Genomic DNA, 27,141 nt, shown 5'->3' with positions numbered 1-27,141 from the left:
TTAGAAAAAAAAAGTTAGAAATCCTAACTTTTCATTTTTGACTGAATTTAAGAACTTTATGACTTAAAGTTAGCATTAGGCAAACACATCCAAAAGCTAAAAAGGGGCTTATAAAAACCAACTTAAAGCCCATCCAAACGGGCTCATATACACATATTGTAATCCCACAATTGAGATTAGAGGAGGTCGAGTGTACCTTACCTCTGTCTTTGTAGGGACCGATAGAAAAACTGTTTTCATAGACCTCGACTTGAGAGAAATATTTTCAGAAAAAAAAGTAGAGAGTAAATACTCGTAAAATGATAAAAATTTAAATTTGTGATGAGAAAGAGTCATATTAGAGCCTAATTTCACTCAAATCCAAGATAATTACATCCATCCTATTTGAGAGGCAAAGAAATAAAATAAAAATTTGAAGTCCTATTATTTGGATCTCCCAATCACGTGTCATTGAATTATGGGGTTATAGTAATTGTTTTCCACATGAAAAAGTAACTCAAAATTTCTCTGTTACAAAAACTGAGATAGAGAGGGTGCCTTTTTTGTTTCTTTAATCTCAATAACAAAACAGGTTAGAATATAAACAAGGCAGAATAACTTTTTGTTGTACAAATTCTTTTTTTTTTCTCTGCCATATTTCTAACTCTGAATAGTTATTGAGATTGAAGATTTTCAGGCTTCTGTAAATATAATAATTTATTTATTTATTTTATATAAAAAAAGATATACAATAATGGCATTCACAGGAACATTGGATAAATGCTCAGCTTGTGATAAAACTGTTTATTTTGTTGATTTGTTGTCTGCTGATGGTGTTACTTATCATAAATCATGCTTCAAATGTAGCCACTGCAAAGGCACTCTTGTGGTATGTATCCCTATTTTCTTTAAATATTTACTTTTTTATTCTAGGTCATAATGAAATTCAAAATATATATATATATATATATCTAAGTTCGGTCAGTTGATCCAGTCTCTGTCCTCACGAGCTACATAGATTGAATGGTAATAAGTTGAATACCTTTAATCGAAAAATTATATTGCATATATAGATCAAAAATTACATATTAAATTTTGAACACACTTGACTAAATTTCTGATTTCGCTAGGCCTTGCCCTCCCCTTCCCCGAAACAAAAATCGATCACAATTCTAAATTTTTATTATTAATTGTATATCTTATTTCTGTTGTTTCATTTATGTATAATTTATATTTGATAATTTGGATATTTTTTTATTTTATTTTTGGCAGATGAGCAACTACTCTTCTATGGATGGAATCCTCTACTGCAAGACTCATTTCGAACAGCTTTTTAAGGAATCTGGAAATTTTAGCAAGAATTTTCAGAATCGTAAGACATCCTTTTAAAAATAATAATTTAATTTTCTCTTTTTATCTTAATTTCTACTAATAATCTACATTATTAACATTTCAGCAGCTAAGTCTGAGAGGCAAAATTCATTGGTACGTTCACAAGTCACAACTACACATTTCAATTTTAATTTAAAAGAATAAAACAGTTATAAATTATTTTTTTTAGCTAACAATTAATAATATATTTTGTGCAGATAAGGGCTCCAAGCAAACTCTCAGCTATGTTCTCTGGAACCCAAGATAAATGTGCTGCTTGCGACAAAACTGTTTACCCACTTGAAAAGGTACAAAATTAAACCATTCAGTAATTAGTGAATCAGTGATTAATACTCACGTTAAGATACACTATCTACATTATACAAACCTTAGAATATGTCTCTTCCGTACGTAGACCTCCTGTGAATACAAAATGCTTTGTGAATCAAGTTATTTTTTCTATAACGTGTTACATAATATTATATTAGGTTTACATATATATTGTTATAAGTGAATTTATAACCCTAATATATTGTTAGTGTACAAAATGACTATCTCAATATAGGTGACAATGGAAGGAGAATCATTCCACAAGTCATGTTTCAAGTGTGCACATGGAGGTTGTGCACTTACCCATGCAACATATGCATCTCTTGATGGAAACCTATATTGCAAACACCATTTTGCTCAGCTCTTTATGGAGAAAGGAAATTACCAACATGTCCTCAAAGCTGCTAATAACAAAAAGAATAGTGCTGCTGTAACACCACTAAATGATGATGACAATAGTGATGTTGAAAATACATCAACAGAAGAGAATAATGATAATAAGGAGCCTGAAAATGCAGAGGAATCACAGGAACAATCATAATATAAAAAAAGTACCCTCTCTCCCCTAACTATAATTACGGTTAGTTAAATTTTATCCCTTTATTGGATCAATTGATCCTTCTATCTATTTTGATCCCTAAAATGTTTGTGTTTATCATATATTCAATTTTCCCCATTTGTTTATATATTTATCCAAGGCAACCCCTCATATGTAATTAATTAAATTTTATTGTCTGGATATAATATTCCTTTGTTAATATATATATATATATATATACATTTTATGCAATGTTGTGTATTTTCACATTAATTATATAGTCTTTTAAGTTTTTATGAATTATATTTATTTGTGATACTTAGCGTACAAATTATAATTATAGCGTATATTATGTCACGATCCGAGTCTACACCCTAGTCGAGACACGGTACTTAGAACTACGAATGATCTCAAATTAACCCTTGGCATAACACCTCAAAACATATCATAAGAAAACTAAGTTGAAGGTGAAACATTTGCATAATAGGTTTAATTAGAAAGATAAAATATCCATGAAGACTGAAAACTAATGTCTGAAACAAGTCTCTAGTATCTCAATTAAAGAAATAAGTTTGTCGGGACATAGCCCCCAATTACTATTACTTAGCAAGAGAACTAATTAAAACTACTCCATAAAGCCCCCGAATAAGGAGGACTCACTAATTGCTGACTGAGAACTGCCGCAACCTCACTAGCCACATGTCTGAGAATGAGCGTCAAAATCTATATCATAAAAGAATGCATCACAGAAGGAGTATGCATCAGTACGTGAAATGTATTAAGTATGAAATGAGAACCAACATACTCGTATAACATATCATAAAGGAAATGGTGGAACAAGATTTTCAAAAGTCATACTATAGTGAGAGAACTTGAAAAGAAAACAGTTAAAGTTCATGCTTAACTATCATCAAAATCTTCTTTCAAAGCGTATATAGAGATGAGTTTATTTCAGAAATCTTGCATAAACATATACATAAAATAGCATACTAAAATGACCATAATACGTGAAGAGCATATCATAAGGAGTGCATAAAATAGGGAAGTTTCTTATAACCGACATACACCATGTGAGCTCATGATGTCCAACTTACAATCCCAGTTAGAAGGGTTGTCCTATACCTTGCTAGAGTATACCTATCTATCTATGTGAATCAACTAATCTGAGTCTCTCAGAGCCTGAAGGTCAACCGACAAAGTGGCAAAACATAAATCTAAGATGGCACGTAGTTATGGAACTTGAATTTTCTAAATTCGAGTCCTCTCGATACTAAATAGTCCTCCCAAAATGACATATATTCATATAATGCTCATAGGTATGAAAACCATCTTATCTATTTGAATCATAAGTGAGATTAAGCTCAAAATCTCTTTCTAAAACATATTTTGCTGTGAGACTGTGCTCAAAAGTCATATCTAACATAACTTGTTTTGAGGGGTGTTACATGTTACTGCGCGTGGCGGCACAAAAGTTTCATCAAGAGAATTTTTTGAAAAAGTGAACACGTGAAAAAGTCAACCACAATAAATATATGATATATACATACATGAAAATAACACAAATCTTATATACATGATGTAAATTTTTTGTGAAGGGGGTTGGAAACTCCCTTCCACCCCAGTGGTGGTGGTGAGAATTTGAGTTAGAACCCTATCATGAATTTGAGTTACAACCCTATCATGTTTATAATAGGAGTTTGAGTTTCTTTGAAGATATCTAGCATACAATTTAACTAAATTTTCTACTTCACTACATAATCTTGTTTGTGTTTATGTTCTTCTTAGTTGGATTGTAACTAACACTACTGCATATATATTGAGTCAAGAACTGATCATAATCTTTCCTATCTCTATTATATAAATAAAGGGCAGCCCGGTGCATTTAAGCTCCCGCTATGCGCAGGGTCCGGGGAAGGGCCCGACCACAAGGGTCTGTTGTACGCAGCCTTACCTTGCATTTCTGCCAGAGGCTGTTTCCAAGGCTTGAACCCGTGACCTCCTGGTCACATGGCAGCAACTTTACCAGTTACTCCAAGGCTCCCCTTCCCTATCTCTATTATATCTGCCTTTATAATGTGTCAAATCAATAATTTTCTATTTTTCGCCTCCGCCCATTGAAAGTCAGAACACAAAGTATTCTTGAATTCAAGATGGAAAAGAAATATCACAATATCCTTGAAGAGGCCTTGTGGACAATGAAAATGTTTAGAAAAGCCACTATTCGATCCTACGTACAATAAAACTCCAGAAATATATAAACGATCAAACCCATTTATTGCAAGTCTAAACATATTGCGATAGATGAGCCACTTTCTGAGCAAGATGAAGTGATGGATCTAGTTGATCTTTACGGGGAAAAGGAGCCATGACAGATTTTTGAGGGCAACACACGTTACTTCATTACGCAGTTGAAGAAAGAAAAGGCAGATTTAAGCCAAGTGTTGGGGAGGAGGGCACATGGAAGACAAAAGACCCAGCCAATCAAGTGTTTGATAATAAAGGTAAGACTTATTGGGTACGATGACTGAATATTCTGTTGCGGATATTAAGAAGAAAATTAAAAATAAGAATTTTGTAATTTGTAAGATTAAGGAGGAGGAAAAATTGGAAAAACATGAGAATATGATGATGAGTGAGGTTGAAGTTGATGAATTTATGAATTCGGTATTGGAAGAAGAAGACGACATTGATGGCCAGGAGAAGAATATAATGGAGGGAGAAGACGAGTTCCTTGCTTTATTGGAAAGGGATGATAACGTTATGAAGAATGGAATATCAAAGAATGTTGAAGGAGATCATCATGAAATAAACCGTATCAATCTTGATGAATTTGAGTTCCTGTAGTCTAGTGGATGTTGACGTATAATTAGCTACTTATTAATTTGATAAAGTTAAACATCGTTACTCAAAACTATCAATATATTCTTAATTTTTATATATATATCATGCTACCAATTATGAATTTATATATAATGGTTTAGATAAATATTTGCCTCTAGTCTAGTAGTATCAGTACTGAAGTGATAATATTATTCCAGGGGGTTATTTGGGATAATTGTGTGTATAATTAATGGAGTAATTTGATATTAAGGCTGTAGTAAAGTCATTGACATAACTAACAAACGGAGCCAAATATAAGGGTCTCCCAGGTCATTCCGCCAAACGAAAACTAGTTTGAACCTTGAAGTGATGGGTAGCATTGCATGATCCGGTTCCAATATTCACGAGTTCAGTAAAAACTCTTACTGCAATTTAAAAACAAAAAGGATCAAAACTGGAAGCATTGTTTGCAGTGTCAAATATTCCACCACCAAATACATATTCTTGTACAAATAGCTAATTAATGTACGAGTGTATGTGTATATATATATATATATATATATATATATATATATATATATATATATATATATATATATATAAATCATCTTATTATGAAAAAGGTTTCACAATCCGACCCGTCGTGATTGACACTAAACTAACCCTTCGGTGGGAGAACCGATACTACACTCTAACTAAGCATACTATAGGCCAAACAGGCATTTTAAGATGTGGAAACAAATTAAAATAAATAGTCTTTAAAAGCTGAGTTCTCATAAACTCAAGAAAGTTTAACAAAGCAAAACAAACATGCAAAAATTACTCCTAAATTAGCCCGCTATAGCGGCCCCGACATGGAGAGAATAATTCCGACGTGGCAGGTTGCACTGAAACAGACTCGGGATTTGTGTCCCAAACCTCCATTTCGCAACACACCCTCAAAACTTGACGTTCTAAAACAATCCTTCCACGCCAAGATCAATTCCAGGAGTTCTACTAGCCTGAATTTGATTCCGTAAAGCCGTACAGACTCCTTATCGTCTTGGGTATCAACTCCAATGATCAAGCTCATAATTAAATCCCCCATCCATTACCGGATCATCCTAGACCTCACCTGACTCAAATTCCGTCCAAGTCTGACCTAGGCTTAAAATTTCTATGTTACTGCTCAAAAGTTTTTTGGCCCAAATTCCTCCCCCATTGGCCTATCCACAATGACGGGAACAGGTCGTTACAGTTGATTGTTCTCCATCATTGACATGGAAAAATACCGTGCTCGAGAGCGAGATATTTAGAAGATCCATCAGGAGAATCAACTCTGGACTCTGGAAGATTAAATCCGAATAAACCAAAGCCAAACTTGGGAGAGGCATCAACTCTAGAAAACACGAATTAAACCAAGCTTTACCTTAATTGTGTCAGTTCGTAAAATGCTTAATAGAAGAGTCCCTTTCATTTTAGTCGAGTTTCAAAGTGTTTTACCAAGTTCAAGTTCAACCTTAAAAAACTGGTAATGCACAGATTCAGGTTCTATCACAAGCAAATGAAGATTGGAGGTGGTAAAACTGGTAATATATAAATTCAAGTTCCTTCACAAGCAAATGAAGATTGAAGGTGGTGAGCACTATCTACTAATTTATATGTCACAGCAGAATAGGTGGCAGCAAAATAAGTGAAAATACTTTGGAAATCCATCTCTGTTTACTGAATGTTAAACATTTGAGTTCTTTTTGTTGCTCCTTCATACAAGATAATGAACTTCTCTAATAAATAGCACCTTAATGCAGTAGATGTTGATATTTTGCAACTGCTATGCAGTATTTATTGACGTCGTTATAAAAGAGCAGTAGTTATCCAGTAAATTCATCTGAATGCTAGATCAAATATGCACCATACAAAAAGTAATAAATAGAATGATTAGAAGGAAATCAAAATGGTAGTCTTAGTGAAATACATAGAACAATACAACAAACAGAAAGCAAATGCCAGAGACGCTCCAAGGTCAGTCAGAGATAAAAGTGGAACCAGAAAATAAGTACTTGGGAGCATAATTTTCATGTCTTTCATATCAAACTTGTACTGATTGATTAAACAAGAAACTAATTAACAGCGCAATTCATACAAAGTACAAAAAGCACAAATGCAAAAGTCAATCTGTGACAATACCAAAAAAAAAAAATAGTTGTCTCACCAGAGAAAGCAAGAATACTGGATGATCTCCTCTTACAAAAGTTTTAGCTGACACAAAATCCTTCAACTTCTCCACAAGAGTTGAGCCAATGATCAACTGATTAAAAACAATTTCTGAATTTTAAAAATATCTTCCAGAAATAACTCAAACTACACTAATACTCGAGAAACTTGATATGAAACACTTTTTAGGGTTATTTTCTTTTCAGACTTTGGCCTACCACAGACTCTGAAATTAGTTTATTGCGGTTTTCCTATTTTCTGCTGCATGTTTTAGCACTTCCTGCATGCTTTAAGGAAGGCACCTCATTGTATAAAGAGTAAAATAACGCATTTATCCGGCAGTGGTTGGTTTTGGAGAAAAAATTACGTAAGCCAGTTCCGTGTTGAAAGAAGAATCTGGCACTAATGTTCCTGTATTACACTCATGTATATCAAGTCAGGAACTCTTAACTGCTCTTAAGTACTGGTGTCACAGAATCTTTTGGAAGGAAAGGAAAAGGGTAGTACACTTGGCACATGTATGCTTTACCTGATTGTCAAAATGAGAGGAACAACAGGCAATAGACAAGGGCTGAAAATTCAGAATAGAGGATGCACATTAAAACTTCATTGGTAATCCCTTTCCTTCTCACTTTGGGGTTTCCAGTCAATGCTTGTTTGTACCATAGACAAATGGATATACTAGACCACACAGAAAGTATTTGTCTGTCCTTTTCTTTTTTTTATCCCAACATTTCAAAATTTTGCAAGACAACCACAATTCATTCTCTTCCAGTTTTGAAGATGTATAGAACAAAGATACAGAACAAGGAGAGGTATTAGGTATTCATGTCACCACTTTTGGCTGCTAAAAAGCACTACTGACACAGACCATACAGAGAATAGAGCTATAAAGTGCCTAAGTGTTAGTTATTAGGTGTTATGTCTACTACATCAATCAACAGAGGAAAAACAATAAGCGCCAACTACATCAATCAATATTTAGGGTGTGCAAAATGTATCCTCTATATCTATTCCTCTGCATAAGGGCCATAATGGTTCCAAGATAGGTAGATATTTGTCTGTTAAGATATTGCAATGCTAATGTGATAGTTTCCTGCTACAATGCTGAAACTTACTGCTAAAAATTATTTTACTCATCAAATCCCTCAATGACAAGGCCATTTTTTTTCCCAAGATGGTTGCAGCACTAAACAAAACAATAAAAGAAATTCATACTCAGAACATTGGAGAAAACATATCTAATGCCAAAGAACCATGAAAAGTAAAATGCAAATTTGAAAAATGGAATCACATAAATTTAAAAAATGAAATCACAAAACTCAATTTCAAGGGAATCTATTTGGCAAACCAGAAATTAAACAAAATAACAGCAAGAACTATAATTTTCTAATGTACCTTGATAGCTTGATAACATAAGGTCAAAGTTCTCTAACACACATTGCTCCTGTAATGAGGGGAAATCTGCAACTGGGCTATGTCAACTGGGCTATGTCAGGATGTGTCTTTTCTTCTTAGGAAGAAGAGGAACGTTTCGGATTGTGTGTGTGGCTGCTTTAAACTCTTCTACAGATTCTCTGAACTTGCAACCTCAAGAACTGTCGATCTTGGATTTAAAAATATAAATTAGTTACGCTATTTGAAAATCCACAAACAATCTCAACTTCAGCTTCAACTTCAAATGATCTTTTCAACTTTGACTCAAATACTGTCCATTATTTTCCCAAATATTTGAGCCAAGGAAGGAATTGTCGAAAGCAATCATAAAACAAAGCCCTTTCGTCTTTCTCGACGGAGTTTGTGCCTGCATCGGTGTCTTGATTAAAAAATAAAATTCCCTCATCTCAGAAGATTTAAGAAGGCATGGTTTTTCAGTAGAGGTTAGAGAGGAGTGTATTTCTTGTTGGTTCTTTCAAATGCCTGATTTGGAACTTGATAAACTCATTGAAAATGGTGCTTGGATCCACTGTTTGTGACACTTTAGTTGAAGTAATGGATTAGCAATTAACAAGTTCATCACATGATCAAATGAAAGTGAAGATCAAAATGCACATACAACTTTATTGTCAATTGAAATGCAACAATGGAAAGCAACATTACATGTTTGTCTTAAAACTTGAATGGGCTAAGACTCTAGTACAAAGCAGAGTCAGTTCTACAACATTGACAAGAGAAGATTGATCTCACCATGGACCTTTCAGTATAGTGCCAAGTGACATGAATAAAGTAGCATTGGTCCAGAAATCAAGTTTCCTCTTTTAGAGGCAGGAATGTAACTTTGATATGCTTGTAGACTTGTTGCAGTTTCAGTGATAAGCGGAAGATACCCTTGTATGATCACCAATTCACCATCATTATAAAATCTTCCATCCACTTAGAAATACCCTTCCAGCAGAATACTTTCGCCTAAGGTCCTCGATGTTAAACTCTTCAGCCTTCGGTTTTGCTGCATATATTTGAAAGCCTCTTTACAACTTGCACCTAAAATTGGCAACACTTCCACAATTACCTTCTGAAACAAATTTTGTCCTAAACCCTCTTGCAAGATTTCCTCAAATTCTGCGGAGTTTCCTCTCAAGTCCAGCATCACACTGCACAGTCCTTGACGCTTGCAATGTTCAAGGATAGCTGTTAAATTCATCCTATCCAAAACTACTATCTCTATCCCTCTTTGACTTGCTTCAGGCTCCACAACAATCTCCTCATCACTGAAGATTATAGTTTTAGATGATGCCGTTGTAACAGCAGGGAGTTGTAGTGAACCTGAACTTTTTGCTAATACCATCTGAAGAGGTTGCTTTGCTCCTGGTTCTTTAGATGAAAGAACAGAATGCTTTGTTGACAGCAAGAAGGAAGAAACAACAACTGCATCATATTCCTGTAACAATTTTGAGTAGTATCCACCAGACTCTGTGACTTCTGCACCCAGCTGATCAGAGAGATCACCATCAACTGAGAGAGAGTACCTGTTGTTACAGATTAATTATTGGGTAATCGAGAAACTGATATACTCACACTGAATGATGTGATCCTGAATCATGGTTTTGCAATTTGCAACAATTGTGGGAAGATCAAATTTATACCTGAGTGTGACAAATGGCTTTCCGGTCAACATTTGATGTATATAAGCTTCATTAAGCTTCCTGCAGAGCTCTTCCTCAACACCTGTGATCACTTCAATTCCTGCATCTCTTAATCTACTTACACCAGTTGAAGCTACGATAGGATTTGGATCCACCATCCCGACAACCACCTTTTTCACTTTGGCCTTGATTAATGCCTCAGTGCATGGTGGAGTTCTTCCATAATGATTACATGGCTCCAAGCTCACAAAGGCTGTTGCGTTTTCTGCTAAATCACCAGCTTCTCGGAGTGCAAAAACCTACATTAACACTTCATGTTTTAAGCATTTAACACAACAATTTTTACAGACTCACTATCTACAGCTCCTCATTAAATTAAAGTAAAATATAAACGAGGTTCAACTCGTAGAAAACTCAGGACAGACAAAAGTGTCAAGTTCCCTTTCCAGTTCATGGAATCGAAGACATGTCTTGTCACATATATTTATTAATTTAATACTCAATATTCAGGTTAAAATATATTTGTTTCCTCAAATCCCTAGTCTATTCTCTTCTGTTCTTTCCTTATTAGAAAATTTACTATGAAATGGAGAAAGGCCGAAATATTGAGCTAACATGCAATATATGAGTAGTTGAACCATTTGAATTATGCTCCCAAACCAAGAAATTTAACTTAAAAACTACTACCCAAACATCATTTTAGTTCCCTCAGTTATAGAATGTCAAAAGCGCGCAATATCAATTCAAGAATGAAATCAAACAATAGCCAAATGGAGATACAGGCAGTAAGTGAACCTCATGGTCGACTTACCTCAGCATGTGGTTGGCCAGCTTTTGGATGAAAACCTTCACCAACAATCTTCCCATCCTTAACAATTACACAGCCAACCATAGGATTAGGACTGGTATGCCCAACTGCTTTCCTAGCAATATCCACACACCTTCTTATATAAAACCCATCATCCTGAGACATTCCACACCTGACATTAACCAAACGATCACCATTTCCCAAACTAGTGAGTGAAACAGATACCCTTTTGGTTGCAGGATGGAACCCATAATTTAGTCTCAAAGTAGAAACTGATTCCCTTGGTTCATTTCGTAAACTAATTAGAGAAAAGGACACCCTTTGCCTTGCATTACAAAACCCAAGATATGTTGTTGAAACAAAAATCAATTCTTTTGGTTGATTTTTACTTGTGTGTGGAGAAAGAAAATGAGCAGATGGATAAGGAGTCTGTTTTAAAGGGGAGAGTGGGCAGCAGTACATTTTCACCCAATTCGACAGTGAGTTGATAGGATAGGAGGAAGAGCACTTATACTGAAATCTGTATAAATATATCCCTTAGATTCTCAATGGCTCGTAAAAGGCAAACTAACCGTAAGTCCACAGGCAGCAAAATTTGCAGAAGCCACACAGATTGAGGCAAGAAAGAGAAATCCGAAAGTATAAGAAATCAACCGCAAGCTTCCATTCCAATTTCTAGCGTTTGGTTCTTGAAATTGCTCAGGACTGCAAGACTCATGAGAATCTCCAGTTACAGAAAATAGAAAAAATAATTAGACTTGCTCTTTCTCGTGCATAATTCTTATAGTATTTACAAATTTTTGCTATATATTTTCTTGATTAAACTAGGTTAGTGATTGCTTGCTGTAAAATATAAAATAAAAGAGGCAAACTTAAATCAAGTAAAAGATTGTCTGAGCCCGGGTTCGAACCGGGGACCTCTAGTGTGTGAGACTAGCGTGATAACCGACTACACCACCCAGACTTGCTTGCAATCAAGCTAGAGTAATTTTAATTATATATCTATAATAATAGTGCTATGTAGTAGTTTTTATTTTTATTTTTTGCTTTCCAATCTAAAATCAAACTTTGTTCACAAGAAGTTTTCAACTTGCAACTTGCATAGAGGGTGTGACATCATAATCCATGAAGTGGTGTAAAATTATGTCTCCCATTCACCTACAATTTCTTGGAATCCACGGAGACAATGAAGCAAAAAGATCCATCTATACATGTGAATATCAGGTAATTGAGATTAAGTTTTAGTGATTCTATAACAGTTTCTTCAGGTTCCATGTTTGTGTTGTAAGCCAAATCCTATTGTCCAAATATTTTCAAAGCACATTGGGGAGAATGGCGTCATGAATGACTTTGAAAGAGGATCAGGTGTCTCCTTGTGTCTAAACTATATAAGGCCTTTTTAGGTTGAGATTATAAGAATAGTTTAACATGGAAAGGGGGTAAGTTAAAATATTGATCTTCAGGAATCTATTAAATCATTTAATGAATGTGAGGAACACACAGTCGGAGAGGAATCTTGATCGTTTTGGAACTTTCCGTCTGTGTTTTCTCCAACTTGTTGAATCATTCTGCATATGGTACTGTGGTTATCCTTGCACTTTTCTTTTTGGATAACAGAGTCTAAGGGCGAGCTATCCGTGAATGGCTCAGTCCCTCTATCCTTCTCCACTTAAATATCAGGTTTTTATCGTTCAAGCTCGTTACGTGCCATGTGAGTGCTTAATGCATTCTAATCAAATCTTCTCAATAGAGTTTAATATGTGACACAAGTAGGAGCATCAAACCATGTGTACAAAATTTTAACGCAACAGTCCAAAATAAGTCTACCCTACGTTACCAGTTCACTATATTCAGGAGCTTATTGTTTTGTTTGTAATTGTTATCTTGATCTCCTTGCAGATGTTGGAGGACCAATTGAATCTGGTAATATTGCCCTTTTAGCTAGACAGGAGCAAAAAGAAGCTGAGAAAGTACAGGTCCTTAAACAGAAGATTTCGGAGAATGCCTCTGCCATACCTGTTGTATTGACTAGGATGAAGGAATGTATGAAAAGGATTGATAAATTACAACCGCGTAACGGAGTCATCCATCCTGCCTTTAAAAGGAAACGGACTTATTGAGAGTTATTGGTATGGTATTGTAGATGTAGCTTAGGTTATGCTAAACAGAGCAGACCACGGCAAAGTTCATCTGAATTATTCTCATTGTAACACTTGGGGGACAAACACACTCCATTATTGTAAGGTAAATTTGCCTATGTAAGTTTCACGAAGCAAAGTCGTAATAAAACAGATAGCAGTCTATTTGATTGATTGATATGATATTCATGAAGTTCATCACAATCTATAGCCCTGCTAAATGCTACAAAGTTAACATGTCATCGGCTAGATTCTTTCAGTCAATTGCTAAAGCATTTTAAAGAAGCAAGTATGATACAAATGGAGATAATTCCCCACCAAACCTGAATGCTCTCAATGGAAATCCAACAGTATGTGTACAAGGTATGAAATCCATTGAGTACAGGAACACTAACAGATTTTGCTTGTATAACAACAGAGGGAGTCCTGACCATGAGCCAGCTAAATAGGAGCCCTTTGAAAAATTTGAATCACACGCGAAACAGATGTGTCACTGACGGTAGTAAAGGACATTAACAAGTCACAGCAAGCTGTTACACTTGATATTCCTACGCTTAGATTGTGATTGCTTTACAACTTATTACATCATCATCAGATATTGACTTTGGAATGGAAGTGCTCACTAACACACCATCCATGTTCCTTGCGTTTTCAACATTAAAAACGACGGTGCTAAGGCCCTTTCCAATAATAAAGATATTATTCCCCACGGCCACAAGCCGACAGGGAGGCTTTGTCAATAGGGGTGACAATCTCCCAACTGCCACCCATTCCCTTATATCCTTTTGCCACAGCATCAACCGGGTACCTGAAGACTGATCTAACACATAAAGCGTCCCATCTACAACAACTGCTGGACCATGCCAACCTGACACTAACTCAGAAGCTGCCGTCTGCCATGTGCTGCTGGATGGTTCATAGACGAATGCAGATACTAAAGAAGATAGAGGCGAACAACCCCCGCGAATATAAATTTTCCCCTCCAAGACTATAGAATCTTCAATATCAGGGAAAATGTTACGCTTTTCATGCAAAGTCCAACTTCTTGTTTCCGCATTGTAAGTCTCCCAGGAAGGTAAATTACTGGAATTAGATCCTACGCCCCCAATTGCATAGATTTTTTCATCTAACACTTCAGATACACAGTAGCACCTGAAAAAAACAGATTCAGATAAGCTAGTGTATTGCCCAACCAAAAAACGAAGTTTAAGAAGGCTATTTTGAATGATAATATGTAAATGGTAAGATTCTTATGCCCATCAGTAAGATAAGGGTGGGGGCTGCTTGGTAGTAACCATGAAAAACTTATAGAGCAATATAAATGCACCAAAAGGGAAAGACACCAGCCTGGGAGGAAACATAATAATCACACTGAATAATTCACAATAAGCAAAGGAGCCAAAGGGTTTCTCATGCAACTAAGCAATCAACTCATGCCTGCTCTAAATGTCTTTCGAGCCCTAACCTACAAGTTCCATAGCAAATCTGTTTCTGTAAAGATTAATGATCCTAGAAGGAACTACAAAAATGTGGCAGATAGAGGTTCTGTGAAATAACAATGTTATCAGGAAAAAAGGCCATACACGCATAAAGAGATCAAAAAATAAATCGGCAAGTGAAATAATAGGTTGAGTCAAGAACTCAAAATGCTTCCAAGAAAGAAACTTGGAAAAATACCTTGGAACCACCAAGGAAGCGGCTTGATTCCACTTATTCATAGCGGCATCATAGCAATAGACTTCGTTAGTAGCATCTTCAATCCAGCCACATCCACCGAAAAGGAATAGTTTCTTCCCTAACACTTCAAAGCCTACACCTTTTCTCCTTATGCAGCGATGTGGAAGTCCTAAGATGGGCTTCCATCCCCTTTTTAATCGAGTTGGGTCCAAAACATAACAACATAGCTGCTCAGACTTGTCTCTGCCTACGGCATAAATCCAACTCTCCTGGAGATGATGTTTTTTTCTGTAGGAGTACCACTCTTCACCACAAACCAAGTCTCTCCATTTTCTTGACACACACTTCAGAAGCACATGATACCTTCGAGGAACCCTTGCCAAGCAGAAAAGTGCAATATCATCAGGAAGCCCAGGAATTAACCGCGATGCCTCTGGATACAACTCACTATTATTCCCTGAACCACTGTCCTCAACCTCCAAAGACTGGTTATTACTACTATCTGTCTCAACAAAATTCTCCGATTCAGAATACACCGGTTTCATGTTTGTTTCTGAGACCTAAAAAGCAGAGATCCACAAGCTAATCAATATCAGTCAAGTCTTGTACACTAACCAAAACCAACCGCTAAAGAAATATACAGTATTCTTTTTCTTCTGCAGTTCAAGAACTCGAAAAATATTCACTACAAGTATCAGAAGCACACTGTATCCCTTTATTTCCCAAAAAAATAGGAGTAAAGATCATCACAAATACCAAATTATATCCATCTATCAACAATCTCAAACTAGCTGGGTTGAACATATGAATCCCTTAATGTTGAGCTATTACCTTGACACCAAAGAAGAGTTAGACCCAATGTTTTATTTCTGTCCTAGTTGATTCTAATTCGACATTTTTTAGTATATTGTTTTTTCCCCAATAACCGAATACTTTAGTCTTCAAATTATCTATCAAGCCTTGAAAAAGATTCAACAAAAGACAGAAACAAATGATGATCTCTCCAAACAAACCCAAGCTTCAGTTTTTAGGCGCATTTCACTCCAGTATTAAATAATTAATACACTAGGCATTCTCTAAAACTACAAGTTTTTTAATAATCTCACACTTATCTTTGCATTGTCAACCCAAGAGATACTGTAAAATCTCTAGTACCAATTTAACTAAAATTCGGAAAACAATCAAACAAAAACTTGAGAAAACAAAGTTTGGATCAGTATAACTTTATCATCAGCACTAAAGCAAACGAAGATGCAAGCAATTGTCTCGAATGGATTCAAAAGAAGTTTCAGAGTTGGGATCCCTCAAATTCAGAGATCCAGAACTATACAAAATAAACCCTGATTTAATAAAAAAATATGCAAATTCTACGACCAGAAATTGAATACAAACCAATAGATCAGATGACGAAATTTCATTTACATTTTATTTCTTCCACAATTCACCTCTTAATTAATTCAAAAAAGCAAAAATGAATAGCAAAAACTGACCTGTGAGATACTGGGAGCAGCTTTGCAGGACTGCATTTGACGATCCCAGAGGAAATAGGAAGGATGAAAGTATGAGAAGTGGAAAGGAACTCTTTAGGAGGAAGATACGTAATTTGTAATTCTTCTGGGGTTGAAACTATAAAATTGTAGGAGTTGTGTGTTGATTCCGCATTTACAGGAATATAAATTTAGGGCAAAATTCATAAGGCATAACTTGTAGGTTATGAAGCCTCAAACGGCACATAGAAATAACGGGACATAACTTATTATGTCTTAAGATAATATATAAACTTTTGAAGGGGAGTCTTGGAGTAACTGGTAAAGTTGCTACCATGTGATCGGTCACGGGTTCAAGCCTGGAAACAGCCTCTGGCAGAAATGCAAGGTAAGGCTGCGTATGCGTACAATAGACCCTTGTGGTCGGGCCGGGCCCTTCCCCGGACCATGCGCATAGCAGAAGCTTTAGTGCACCGGACTGCCCTTTTTTTTATAATATATAAACTTTGGTGATACTATATTTATCTTTTTCAAGGTCAAAGATATTTTCAGCTTACCTTTTTGTTACTTGAAATATTAAAGACAAAATTAAATATTAAAGAGCACTCCGAAATAAGGACGTGACCCCTTTGGTTTTGGTTTTTGGAAAATAATTTTGGGAAGAAATCTTTGTGCGTTTGGAGAAACTTCTTTTGAAAATAATTTTGCTTGGACTATGTTATCTAAAGAAATAGAGAAATAGACGGATTATTTGCATTTAGAAATCAAAGCATTATTTGCCACATTTTTATTCTAATAGTGAATGCAGAAGATGAAACTTGTAAATAAAACAATAACTTATAACTTAAAGCAATCAATGTAACAATGGCAATGCCTCTTCTGGCGGGATTATATATAAAAATGAGGTGAGAGGTACAGAGACAATGGCGCGGTGGTTCTGTACAATAGTTGTAAAATCTAATACATCATATCTGGACTCTTCCACAATTAAAACAGCTATCTTTAATCTATTTCGCGACCTCTATAGGGACTTATTTGAGCTCTTTGTTCATTCGACCTCACATGGATTAGAGCTTTGGTTGGACTGCAGGTGGTTTTCTGGCTGGCCTAAATAAGGCCTCTTGAGTCAATGACACTACAAGCTGGAGATCAGAAAGCATTAACAATAAGCACATTAACAAAGCAACAACATAAAAGACTTTGGCAGTTCACACATTAACACTTCTCGGATATACTACTTTACCTCTCCCTTCCTATTAAACATTTGGCCCGACACAAAGCCACGTGCATTATAAGCAGTTGGACTATGCATCTATAAAATGATAAACAGTTAGAATGAAGGCTGCTAGTAATGGAAACCACTAATAAAAGGAAGACAATTCTTAAAACACATCACAAGTTTTTTTAACTTTTCCTTCTTACCACAAACAATATCCAATCATCAGCTCTCAAAGGTCTGTGGAACCAAATTCTGGGAAAAATAAACAGAAGCAAAAAAATAAGTACAGTTTGCATGTCAAATGTCTGTCTTTAACTAAAGAAAAAGGACACTAATGATTTGGTGATAACATGGAAAGAGAGGAATACGAGAATTATTTAAGACAAGGAGAATGCATCTAGTCTTACATTTAATTGTATTTTGTTACTTTTTGGACAAGCATGTCAGAGTGTACATAATTGTTACAATGTGAAGGCCTTGGTCAGTTTTCTGTATAATCTGTGAGAATTATTTTTGTGCTACTCAATGGTTCATACCAGCATACCTTTTTTTTTTTTTTTTTTTTTTTTTACAATGGTATCTTTACTTTCTATATATCCACAGGTATACTACAACCAAAGTGTAGTTCCCCTTCAAAATTATTACAACTTACAACTTGTAATTCAATTCTGTGCCTTACAAAAAGTCTAAAACATTATATGCTCATACCAGGATACCTTTTATGTTATAACAAATTTATAGAATTTCACCTTACTTATCCAATATATATATATATATATATATCAATTGAATATGGGTCTAGATTCATAAATTTATAAATTCATTATACTTAAAAATAATCATATAAGGGTAAGCTTTGCCGGAAAGAAGCTATTTGACAAATTAAGGAGGCTACTACCGGCGAAGTGATTTCATAACCAGCTGACCTTACTGCATAAACTTAGCCTCCCTTTCTTTAGAGTTTTCTAGTTCGACTAAGTGACTTCATAACCTCAACCAACTTTTTGGCTCACTGTAGCATAGGCCGCGCAGTTAGTTCCCTTCGTTCCTGGAGGAGGGCCTCCTTCCTCTCTTCCAGACCGCAAATGCAGTTCCGGATCTGTTGCATCATATTGCAACAGCCTCACGGTCGACACGAGGCAAATGCTCCCAGAACAGACCCAGATGTCATGGTTAGCAATCAAATCTGGAATCTCCGACAAAGCATCTGAGATTAGATTATAGGATACCTTAGGATATTCTGTATTTAATTAGACCATTTACTTATCAAGTTTTATCAGATGTACCCCAAGGGATATAGACCATTTACTTCTTTTTTTATCAAATAGACCATTTATTATTAGCATAGGGCTTGAATACCTACCATATTATACATAGCCTAAAACTTATTCTTGTACACTGGTAATCATGTCAATGGAAAGTATTTTAAAATGGTATTAGAGCCTATATGATGTTGGTAGAGACTCAAGAGCTTCCATAACTGGAGGCAATACCAGCCAAAATGTGTGCGTCCACCAGGCCAATATTTTCTTGCTTTTTTGTTCCTACTTTTTGTGCTTAACACCACTCCTCTCTCCCACAATTGGTTCCCCTACTCCCTTGATGACAGTTCTATCATTCTTATATATTGATATCTTTGTCTAATGATTTACTTGTGATATTGGGTACTATTTAACTGGCGATCAAGTATTGACAAAAGATCTTATTAGCTTTAGGGGCGTAGCATGAATTCTTTTAAAGTTTTCCAACATGTTTATCACCCTTTAAACTAATAACTATATATTTCTCACATAAGAAATAAGAATCAGCTTCTTAAATTGGATCAACGTGCCCAAAGGAGGAGAAAAGGAAAAAAGAAGAAGTGAGATAACATGTATCAAAGTTATCTGTCTATGTAGTTAGACATTCCCCGGATGGTGGGGTGGTGTTGGACTTTGACATTTGACAGGCCAAAAGAATTAAGAAAGCCTGATGTTTAAGAGTTGGGAACCATTTCACGAAGAAATTATATAAACTGCTCCGGCAAACATTGACATATTCCCCTTAATATAAAGCTGGTACATTAAAGAAAAAAACAAAATGGTCTAAGAGTTGTTGGAACTCACGAATGATCCAGACTAACTTTAGCTATCTTCAAACCCTTCTTTCGATGAGGATTCAGACTGACAGTATTAAAGATTAGATCTGATGCATATGCTGCAACACATCTGCAAGCAGCATAAATATTGCATTAAAAGATGCAGACTGCAATATGACCTCATTCTGCATAAACATAAAAACTTCTGTATGCTAAGAAATTAAAATCAAATCACACGTTCCTGTTTTTAATTTCTTTTATGTTCCCTTTTGATGGTAATATATATGTACCTACAAGGAATAAACATGATTTGAAGAAAAAAATATACAGTTTTGAAGCACTAATATTAGTTATACATGGTCCCAAGTGGGAGTATACCCAAAGAAGTGCAGCTAACAAACTTGTGTTCATTTGCGCATCCCAAGTCCCCAAGTGTCCTTTACAACACTTTCTCTAGCTCAATAACACATCTACTCACGAGAGTCTCTCGCTGAGATAAGATGAGGCTGCTAAACTGCCTGCTTTGCTCCTTTTAATTATGAGCTCAGCTAATTAAATGAAAGAACTGATAGCTTACCTATGTAAAGCCTGGTCATCTGAAAGTTTTCCTTTTGCTCTGAACCAATATCTCAAACTGTAGGAAAGAGATGCCACAAACATGATGAGGATACTACTATATACAAGCTAACATGAACTTTAAGTTTGGTTAATAACAGTTGCTACCTCAGAAGGGAAACTGATAGCTGAAAGCATGACTAACCTTGGAGGAGACTTGGTGTGACTAGTGGCATTATTAGGTTCACAAAACCTTATTTCTATTGGCCAGGGTACAAAATTTGCAGTAGCAACCTTATTTCGGTACGTCCTGTCAAAATTCACTGTTAGTATCACCTAACCAATGATCCCAAAAATAAGTAACCACAAACAGAATAAAAAAGCTGTATGCATCTTCTAATTTTCAGATCTCAGGACATACAAAATGTCCAGATAAATCAGGCTTGCCAAGAGAATTGTTTAATGAGACTCGTGACTAAGAAAAAACGTGTACTACCACATCCACTTTGAAGCCAAAGTATTCAAGAGATATAAGACAGCTCATTCTGGAGAAGTTACACTTCCAAAGGCACAAGTTCAGTAATGTAAATGGTTTCCTAAAGAAAAATACTTTAAAGCTTATGCACCACACTGTTTACAATACATTATCAGATAGTATACGTGTGCACCAAATAATAACAAATTTAAAACATTATAGAATGATGGCATAGGCAGAGTCTGACCTGGGAAGCCGAGGATCAGTCTTGCGCATTTCTCTCAAATCTTCCAGTGATAAAAGCTGTAATTGGATTTCAACGAAAGCGTAAGGAAAAGTGGAGCACAGTTGCAGATATAGCAGAGCTCATGGAATTGTACGAAGATTACCATTTCTGGATCAGGCACATTAGGCATTTTTGCTTCCTGGTGATCAAATCCATCTTCTTCTTTCTATCACGTTATATACCAATATTAAATGCATTTTAAGCAAAATATTACAAACATAACAACCACTATAAAGATAATGGTGTAATGAACGCATAAAAGTGTGTCACATAAAGTTGCATCCGACCAAAATGTTACTGCAGTATTCCAGGCAAAAAACAAGTGATCCATCAAAGTCCAATCATCATTGTAAGTCTAGGGTTTTTGTGGGGGCAGCAGTTGAACCAGGAAAAGATTAGAATAGGGTATTCCATGGTAGGATCAAAACGAGCAGAACAAAGCATTTCAGAAATGACTGAAAATTGATGAGCCGATCCAATTGTCTTCACTAGTGAAGCTTGCTAACTTTCAACTATCTTCATAATTTTGTGAGATTTGATGGTTAAAAATCAATATCAATATGTCATGCCAACATGGTATTCACAGATGAAGAAAGTGAACAATAATTTAAAAGAAATCCAAGTTATGTTGAATTCATTCAAAAGTATGCTTTCTATGCTGATACTTTCTCCTGAATGCTTTTTTCACAATTTGTATTTCTACCACAAATACTCATTACATAGCATGCAAGTTCATGCCTTTGCATGAATCTAATCAACTTGCTAAAGAAAATCATCTAAATTTAGGAAACATGTTTACTCTGAATGCCTGAATTACAAAAGTAAGCCATAAAAAAGGGCATGCTAAGATGTGACCAACTTGATGAAAGGCTGATAAATCACCTGAAATGAAGCTAGTAATGTGAATACGACATTCCCTTTCTGAATTGCATCCACCCTTCGTGTAGCAAAGCTCTTTCCATCACGTACACGGTAAACTTGATATATGATTGGAACTACAATCATAAGTGTGGGACTACGTAAGATACAAGTTTTTAGTCAACCAGATTTACATTGGTACATGAAGAAGAGGTTTATAAAGATAGTTCTGACTGGGATCAAATACTCTATACCCCAGTGAACACACTCCTCAGTCTGGAACACATGAGAAAGTAACAGAGTAACTTAGCAATATTAGAAAACTTTCCTCAATCTAACAGCAATCATTTAGTAAGTCAATAAACAAAATGTATGTCAAAAATCGTTGAAAGCTTAAAATCCTACAACCCATCAACGTCCAGACAGGGAAACACTTCAGTAGTTCAGTCCAATACATGTTAGCCAATTATAGACTCATAATTTGAGGAGAGCAATGGCGACATGGAAACCATATAGAATCTAATATTTAAGGACAGCTAGTGAAGAATGATGATTCTAGTGGGATTACACTGGATATGTTATTGTTGTTGTTGCTGCGAAGGATGATGATTCTTATATCCTGGCAACAAACAGAAGTGGCCATAAAAGAGAAGAAAGTAAGAAACTCATGTAGTAAGTAAAGCTCAGCAAGCTGATACATACAAGAACTAGCAGACCCCAAAGCTTAACATTACTGTTGCATCCACACACCAACAATGAAAAGACTGCATGTGATAATTATCTTAAACAAACATACCAACATACAAACTAGTTTCATCAAATCATAAAGTTGTGCGCTCTGGCACAGGATTCCAGAGAATTCAAAGATACGAGCATTAGCTTAAATTGGCTGTTTATTTCAGCTATAGCATTTGCAGTTATGCATCATTAAACGCTAGAAAGGTATAAAATAAAGTGCTTAAAGCAACAAATAATAAAGGAAAGCTAATTACTGTCAGAATCCCCAATAAGAAGGAAGTAGGCATGCAAACTATGAACAATTTTGAGAAAATCGACAGTTTTTGATGCTGCAGCCAATGCCTGCATAGTAGAGTATAGAGAATAAAGTAATTATTCACAAAGAGGTCCCAAGTCATCTGAAGTTAAACTCCAATAAAAATGAGTGGTCCATGGTGTGGCGGAGAAAGAGGAGATTTCAATTTTACCTGCCCAAGAAACTGACCTCCAAACACATTGTCAACTACAGGGGCATCTGACAATGTTATACCTTGGAAAATGTTCACCTTCAGCAGAACATTTATGTTAGAACTCCCAAATATTCCTCTTTCATAAGGGGACATTGAACTGGGGATATAATATAACATTAATGCTTCAGAAAAGAAATGTTCCAAAGTAAAACAATCTGCAAGTGCATGGTGATAGGAGAGCAATTATCCTGATCTACCAAATTATCTTGAATAAACTCAAGCATTCATAAGAACAAGTATCTTATTTCTTAAGCAAATCGAACCTTTAAAAGATCTAACAGAGTTTGCTATAGAAAGCATATCAAATAAATGGAACCGTGATCCCACAAAAGAAAGACAAGTGACTCGGAGTTAAATGTGCAATGGTAAAGAATGAAATATTATCACCAGCTATGCACCAAGAAGTTCCTCTTTTGCATGCCGACAATAGGATAAGCAGAAATGACCGATGCTTTGAGTGGAAATCAAACATATATCTTGCATTGGACTTCATGGATTCCTTGGCCGCATAGAGGAGTCAAGTCCAGTGAGTTTTTCTGTATACACTCATTACCTCCTCAGTGCTACAGCTTATTGAATAAAATTTATTTCTTGGGAAAAAAAGAAATACAAACAGAAACTCAATAGTAGTTTTTCCTAGTAATTAGAGAAAGGATCATTTCTTAGCCTAAGTAGCTAAGAATATCAACACCACTTATTAGCAGTACATTCCCGATGCAAGTCAATTAAGTCTCTACTCGATAATATGAAGTGAAACCCATTCGTCTTACAAACCGAACTACTCACTAGTTAACACCATCAGCAACCCATATCTCTCAACGGGGAGGAAGAGAAGCGAGAGAATGTTCAAGTGTGGAGAATCAGTGGTACGGGTTTCAAAGCCAGAAATATAATAGAGATCAAAATCCCAAATTTCGTTAAAGGCTATAACATGTCATTGGCAGCAAACGTGCCCAAGTATTGGTGCATAAACTAGCATAGATGACTGAGTATAATAAACATAAAGAAGGAAAGAACAGAAACTTTAAGGCCAACATATGAAGTAAAAGGAATAGGAGGTCAACGAATAGGTTACAGAAGGCATAAATAGCATACCTCTCTAGGCTCCAAGTGCAATATGTGCTCCACAAGTGCGCATGTATCTCTTTCTTTGTCTGCATTCCAAATTGATTTGGGCTGGAGCAGATCATTATGCTCATGAGGCAGCACTAAGCAGATCAGCTGCCATTAGAGAAAGTTAGAACATAACTACAAAATTAGATGCAGAATCCCCTGGTATCATGGAATAACTGCGGAAAAGAAACTGTTCCATGGTTGGAAAGAGGCAGTACCTTAGACAACGCGATCACCTCAGTAGGCTGTGTAGATGTTGCCAAACCTGCCATAAATCTTGAACCTTTCACCCAACACTTGAGACTGAAAGTCTAAAAGCAGTAGCACATGACCGTGCTATTAATGTAATAGAGGCCAAAAGAGCCTACAGAGAAGCAATGACTGAATCTAGACTCTGAAGCAACATATAAAATATTTATACAGCAAAAGGTAATAACACTGAGTAGAGTCCATAACAGGACAAGATAGTCAATTCAAAAGATTCCTTAATTTAGGAAGTTGGGATCAAGAGAAAATCGAAAGGCAAAAAATTAAACGAAGATGACAAGGAGCACCTCACCGTGACCAAAATAATCAAATTGTTTCAGCTGGAATTCAGGACGATTTTCATCATCAGCTTGGCTGAATCCGCAGACTTCTGCCTGGAAATAAGGTTACCATAACAATGGAAAAATTCAATCTTATAATTTATGTTCAATGTTCGCATAAATCAGTACAACAAAGCAAAAACAATACTCAGAATTACCTCTCCATCCCATATGAAGTATATTCCATCCCCAGCTTCTCCTTCGCGGATAATATAATCTCCACGATCTGCAATGGTAATACAAAATAATTTGAAAAAAGAGGAGAGTAGACAATCATGGTCGTTTTTTTGTGAAAAATAACATCATTATCAAAGTAGTCAGTCATGATTTTATTATATCTTTTATTAGACTTATTAAATTGAAATAGTCAGGATATGTTTTGTTCAAGCCTAGCAATGTGAGGTCAGAAGACAATCACAAAAAACAAATTCTCAAACTGGTATACGCCACATGATCAGAAGCAAATGCCCCAAGTTTATCAAAAATGGTTCTCCCTCCCAAAGAGAGATATTCCCCTCTTAATTTGTTTCACGAGAAAACAAAATTTACCACGGACACTCCTCTATCCTCAGTTTTCCAGCTACCCCTTTTCTATTATTGCCTTTTTATACCCCTGTTCTATTAATCTTTTTCTCCTTTTCCATATCTTGTACATTGCAAAACATAAATATGTCAAAGACCATAATTCTCACCTCTACAAATATTTTCTTTCTATACAGATCTACCATCAAATGAAAACTATGTGAGGACTATGACCATACACTAAAAGAAACAACTTTAGCTTTTCAAGTAAATGTAGACCCCTCAAGGAAAAGCAACCCATGATCACTTCTAACTTCTAAGTATTAGAATAAGCCAATAAGGGCTTAATATGCCAACTCTCCAGAAAAAAGAGGAAAAAAAGTAGCAATCAAATGATGAATCTTCCTTGTCTTGTTAGAGATATAAGGAAAAATCCAGTATAAACTGGTTATTAAACTTTATCAAAAATTAACAACCTATAGCTGGAAGCCTGATATAATCCCTCTGTATTCATTGACTATAAACGGATCACTCAAATGATTAATCTCCATAAGTGGGGTCTGGGGGAAGGTAGTGTCTACGCAGACTTTACCCCTAGATTAAAAATCTAAGGTAGAGACGCTATTTCCGATACACAGTCGTGTTAATCCAACAAACAAAATATCAGGTTCTTAGTAACTTCTGAAACTCATACTTGCATAGAACAGAATAAATAAAAACTAGCAGCTAAATTTATGGGGACTAAGGAAAAAAAAGAATGAATTTTACCATAACGTTTAACCTTGACGAGTTGGGCAATTTTTCTGAGCGAAGAACTAGGTAGCCTCTGCAACAATGGCACCTCACCCAAGAACTCAATCACTACAAAAAAAAATCAGAATATTTTCTTACAGAAACCCTAACAAGAAAAAATAACTTAAAACAATCAATTTCAGTTCGGAATTTCATTCCAATTCTGAAACTTCACCGAAAGAAGTAAAGATTAAACCTGATTCAGTATCCATGTTTGCAGAGCAAAATGAGGCAAAAGGTATTTTCAAGTCTTCAAATAAATAAAATGTGACATTAGTGAAACTGACGTTTGGTGTGACACATAAAAGACAGAGAGCGGATGGGCTTAAAGCCCTTTTTAGCTTTATAGCTTTTCAACGTGTTGTCTAATCTAATTTTAAGTTATAAAATTCTTAAAATTAGTCAAAAATGAAAAATTAAGATTTTAATTTTTTTTTTTTGAGTGCTCATTTTTTTTTACCATAGAAATTATTTTTATATCCCTTATATTTTAACCAAATTCTCAAATTACCTTTTTTATTCTTTTAATCCTAAAATTCATATCATTTTTCTCATTTAAGCACTTTTATCCAAACACATAACTGTTTATTTATAAAAATAACTTTCAGCACTTCAAAATTCTAAAAGCACTTCATACATAAGATGGACTTAAAAAAATAACTTTTATGTATGAAGTGCTTTTAGTATTTTGAAGTGCTGAAAGTTATTTTTATAAATAAGCAGTTAGGTGTTTGGATAAAAATGCTTAAATGAGAAAAATGATGTGAATTTTAGGATTAAAGAATAAAAAGAGTAGTTTGGGAATTTAGTTAAAATATAAGGAATATAAAAATAATTTTTATGATCAAAAAAAATAATTTTAAGCCCTTAAAAAAAAAATTAAAAATCTAACTTTTCATTTTTGACTTACTTTAAAAAATTTATAACTTAAAGTTGCATTAAACTTAAACCCATCCAAACCGGCCCATTAACGCGTGTTTCTTCTT

General features: G+C 35.3%; 5 protein-coding genes, 1 long non-coding RNA gene and 1 other non-coding gene across 11 annotated transcripts; 2 read left to right on the top strand and 5 right to left on the bottom strand.

Moving 5' to 3' along the window:
* Positions 1–550: 550 nt before the first annotated feature.
* Positions 551–2,374, top strand: LOC129884745 (LIM domain-containing protein PLIM2b-like). The gene is made up of 5 exons (XM_055959030.1): positions 551–868; positions 1,252–1,351; positions 1,436–1,464; positions 1,569–1,658; positions 1,916–2,374. Exons 1-5 carry the CDS (start codon positions 734–736, stop codon positions 2,219–2,221), a joined length of 660 nt encoding a protein of 219 aa, XP_055815005.1. The 5' UTR covers positions 551–733; the 3' UTR covers positions 2,222–2,374.
* A 2,364-nt stretch (positions 2,375–4,738) lies between these two features.
* LOC129884038 (uncharacterized) lies at positions 4,739–5,062 on the top strand. Its single transcript, XM_055958414.1, has one exon. The coding sequence runs from the start codon at positions 4,739–4,741 to the stop codon at positions 5,060–5,062; it is 324 nt and encodes a 107-aa protein (XP_055814389.1).
* Positions 5,063–5,258: 196 nt separating this feature from the next.
* Positions 5,259–7,931, bottom strand: LOC129886577 (uncharacterized). Its single transcript, XR_008766228.1, has 3 exons — positions 7,761–7,931; positions 7,230–7,325; positions 5,259–5,463 (listed from the first exon to the last, which is right to left on the bottom strand). It is a non-coding gene; the product is annotated as an uncharacterized LOC129886577 (long non-coding RNA).
* A 768-nt stretch (positions 7,932–8,699) lies between these two features.
* Positions 8,700–11,934, bottom strand: LOC129886576 (riboflavin biosynthesis protein PYRD, chloroplastic-like). Of its 3 annotated transcripts, none has more exons than XR_008766226.1 (4): positions 11,126–11,934; positions 10,315–10,613; positions 9,419–10,197; positions 8,700–8,837 (listed from the first exon to the last, which is right to left on the bottom strand). XR_008766226.1 is itself a non-coding variant. In XM_055961322.1 (3 exons), exons 1-3 carry the CDS (start codon positions 11,582–11,584, stop codon positions 9,606–9,608), a joined length of 1,350 nt encoding a protein of 449 aa, XP_055817297.1. In that variant the 5' UTR covers positions 11,585–11,934; the 3' UTR covers positions 9,261–9,605. The 3 variants fall into 3 exon arrangements, 1 of the variants encoding a protein (XP_055817297.1); XR_008766227.1 differs by having other exon boundaries at positions 8,710–8,829; XM_055961322.1 differs by lacking the exon at positions 8,700–8,837 and having other exon boundaries at positions 9,261–10,197.
* A 78-nt stretch (positions 11,935–12,012) lies between these two features.
* Positions 12,013–12,086, bottom strand: TRNAV-CAC (transfer RNA valine (anticodon CAC)). Its single transcript has one exon. It is a non-coding gene; the product is annotated as a tRNA-Val (tRNA).
* Positions 12,087–13,439: 1,353 nt separating this feature from the next.
* LOC129886575 (F-box/kelch-repeat protein SKIP4) lies at positions 13,440–16,595 on the bottom strand. Its single transcript, XM_055961320.1, has 3 exons — positions 16,428–16,595; positions 14,938–15,497; positions 13,440–14,412 (listed from the first exon to the last, which is right to left on the bottom strand). The coding sequence occupies exons 1-3, from the start codon at positions 16,461–16,463 to the stop codon at positions 13,815–13,817; spliced, it is 1,194 nt and encodes a 397-aa protein (XP_055817295.1). The 5' UTR covers positions 16,464–16,595; the 3' UTR covers positions 13,440–13,814.
* A 647-nt stretch (positions 16,596–17,242) lies between these two features.
* LOC129886574 (acyl-CoA hydrolase 2-like) lies at positions 17,243–26,459 on the bottom strand. Of its 3 annotated transcripts, XM_055961317.1 has the most exons (17): positions 26,352–26,458; positions 26,132–26,224; positions 25,000–25,067; positions 24,814–24,895; positions 24,473–24,519; positions 24,237–24,362; positions 23,100–23,177; positions 22,887–22,974; positions 21,919–22,031; positions 21,140–21,202; positions 20,998–21,053; positions 20,481–20,585; positions 20,298–20,354; positions 19,749–19,850; positions 17,847–17,895; positions 17,668–17,736; positions 17,243–17,566 (listed from the first exon to the last, which is right to left on the bottom strand). In XM_055961317.1, exons 1-17 carry the CDS (start codon positions 26,365–26,367, stop codon positions 17,492–17,494), a joined length of 1,287 nt encoding a protein of 428 aa, XP_055817292.1. In that variant the 5' UTR covers positions 26,368–26,458; the 3' UTR covers positions 17,243–17,491. The 3 variants fall into 3 exon arrangements, with proteins under 3 accessions (XP_055817292.1, XP_055817293.1, XP_055817294.1); XM_055961318.1 differs by lacking the exons at positions 25,000–25,067; positions 26,132–26,224; positions 26,352–26,458 and having other exon boundaries at positions 24,473–24,565; positions 24,814–24,894; XM_055961319.1 differs by lacking the exons at positions 17,243–17,566; positions 17,668–17,736; positions 17,847–17,895; positions 19,749–19,850 and adding an exon at positions 19,886–20,010 and having other exon boundaries at positions 26,352–26,459.
* Between the last annotated feature and the right edge of the window lie 682 nt (positions 26,460–27,141).

Source organism: Solanum dulcamara, chromosome 4 (assembly GCF_947179165.1).
Source record: "Solanum dulcamara chromosome 4, daSolDulc1.2, whole genome shotgun sequence".
Taxonomy (NCBI): Eukaryota; Viridiplantae; Streptophyta; class Magnoliopsida; order Solanales; family Solanaceae; genus Solanum; species Solanum dulcamara.
The sequence above is the reverse complement of the archived record's forward strand: the minus strand, read 5'-3'. Positions and strand labels throughout refer to the sequence as shown.

Coding starts and splice junctions, on each gene's coding strand:
- LOC129884745 (XM_055959030.1), top strand. CDS start 734: ATGGCATTCACAGGAACATTGGATAAATGCTCAGCTTGTGATAAAACT. Junction 869..1,251: donor ACTGCAAAGGCACTCTTGTG/GTATGTATCCCT, acceptor TATTTTTGGCAG/ATGAGCAACTACTCTTCTAT. Junction 1,352..1,435: donor TAGCAAGAATTTTCAGAATC/GTAAGACATCCT, acceptor TTAACATTTCAG/CAGCTAAGTCTGAGAGGCAA.
- LOC129884038 (XM_055958414.1), top strand. CDS start 4,739: ATGACTGAATATTCTGTTGCGGATATTAAGAAGAAAATTAAAAATAAG.
- LOC129886576 (XM_055961322.1), bottom strand. CDS start 11,584: ATGTACTGCTGCCCACTCTCCCCTTTAAAACAGACTCCTTATCCATCT. Junction 10,614..11,125: donor CTGGCCAACCACATGCTGAG/GTAAGTCGACCA, acceptor GTGTTAATGTAG/GTTTTTGCACTCCGAGAAGC. Junction 10,198..10,314: donor AAGCCATTTGTCACACTCAG/GTATAAATTTGA, acceptor CTGTAACAACAG/GTACTCTCTCTCAGTTGATG.
- LOC129886575 (XM_055961320.1), bottom strand. CDS start 16,463: ATGCAGTCCTGCAAAGCTGCTCCCAGTATCTCACAG. Junction 15,498..16,427: donor CTGCTCCCAGTATCTCACAG/GTCAGTTTTTGC, acceptor TCTGCTTTTTAG/GTCTCAGAAACAAACATGAA. Junction 14,413..14,937: donor GCTTCCTTGGTGGTTCCAAG/GTATTTTTCCAA, acceptor TGTTTTTTTCAG/GTGCTACTGTGTATCTGAAG.
- LOC129886574 (XM_055961317.1), bottom strand. Junction 24,896..24,999: donor ACTTCATATGGGATGGAGAG/GTAATTCTGAGT, acceptor CCTTATTTCCAG/GCAGAAGTCTGCGGATTCAG. Junction 20,586..20,997: donor ACTGATCCTCGGCTTCCCAG/GTCAGACTCTGC, acceptor GAATTTTGACAG/GACGTACCGAAATAAGGTTG.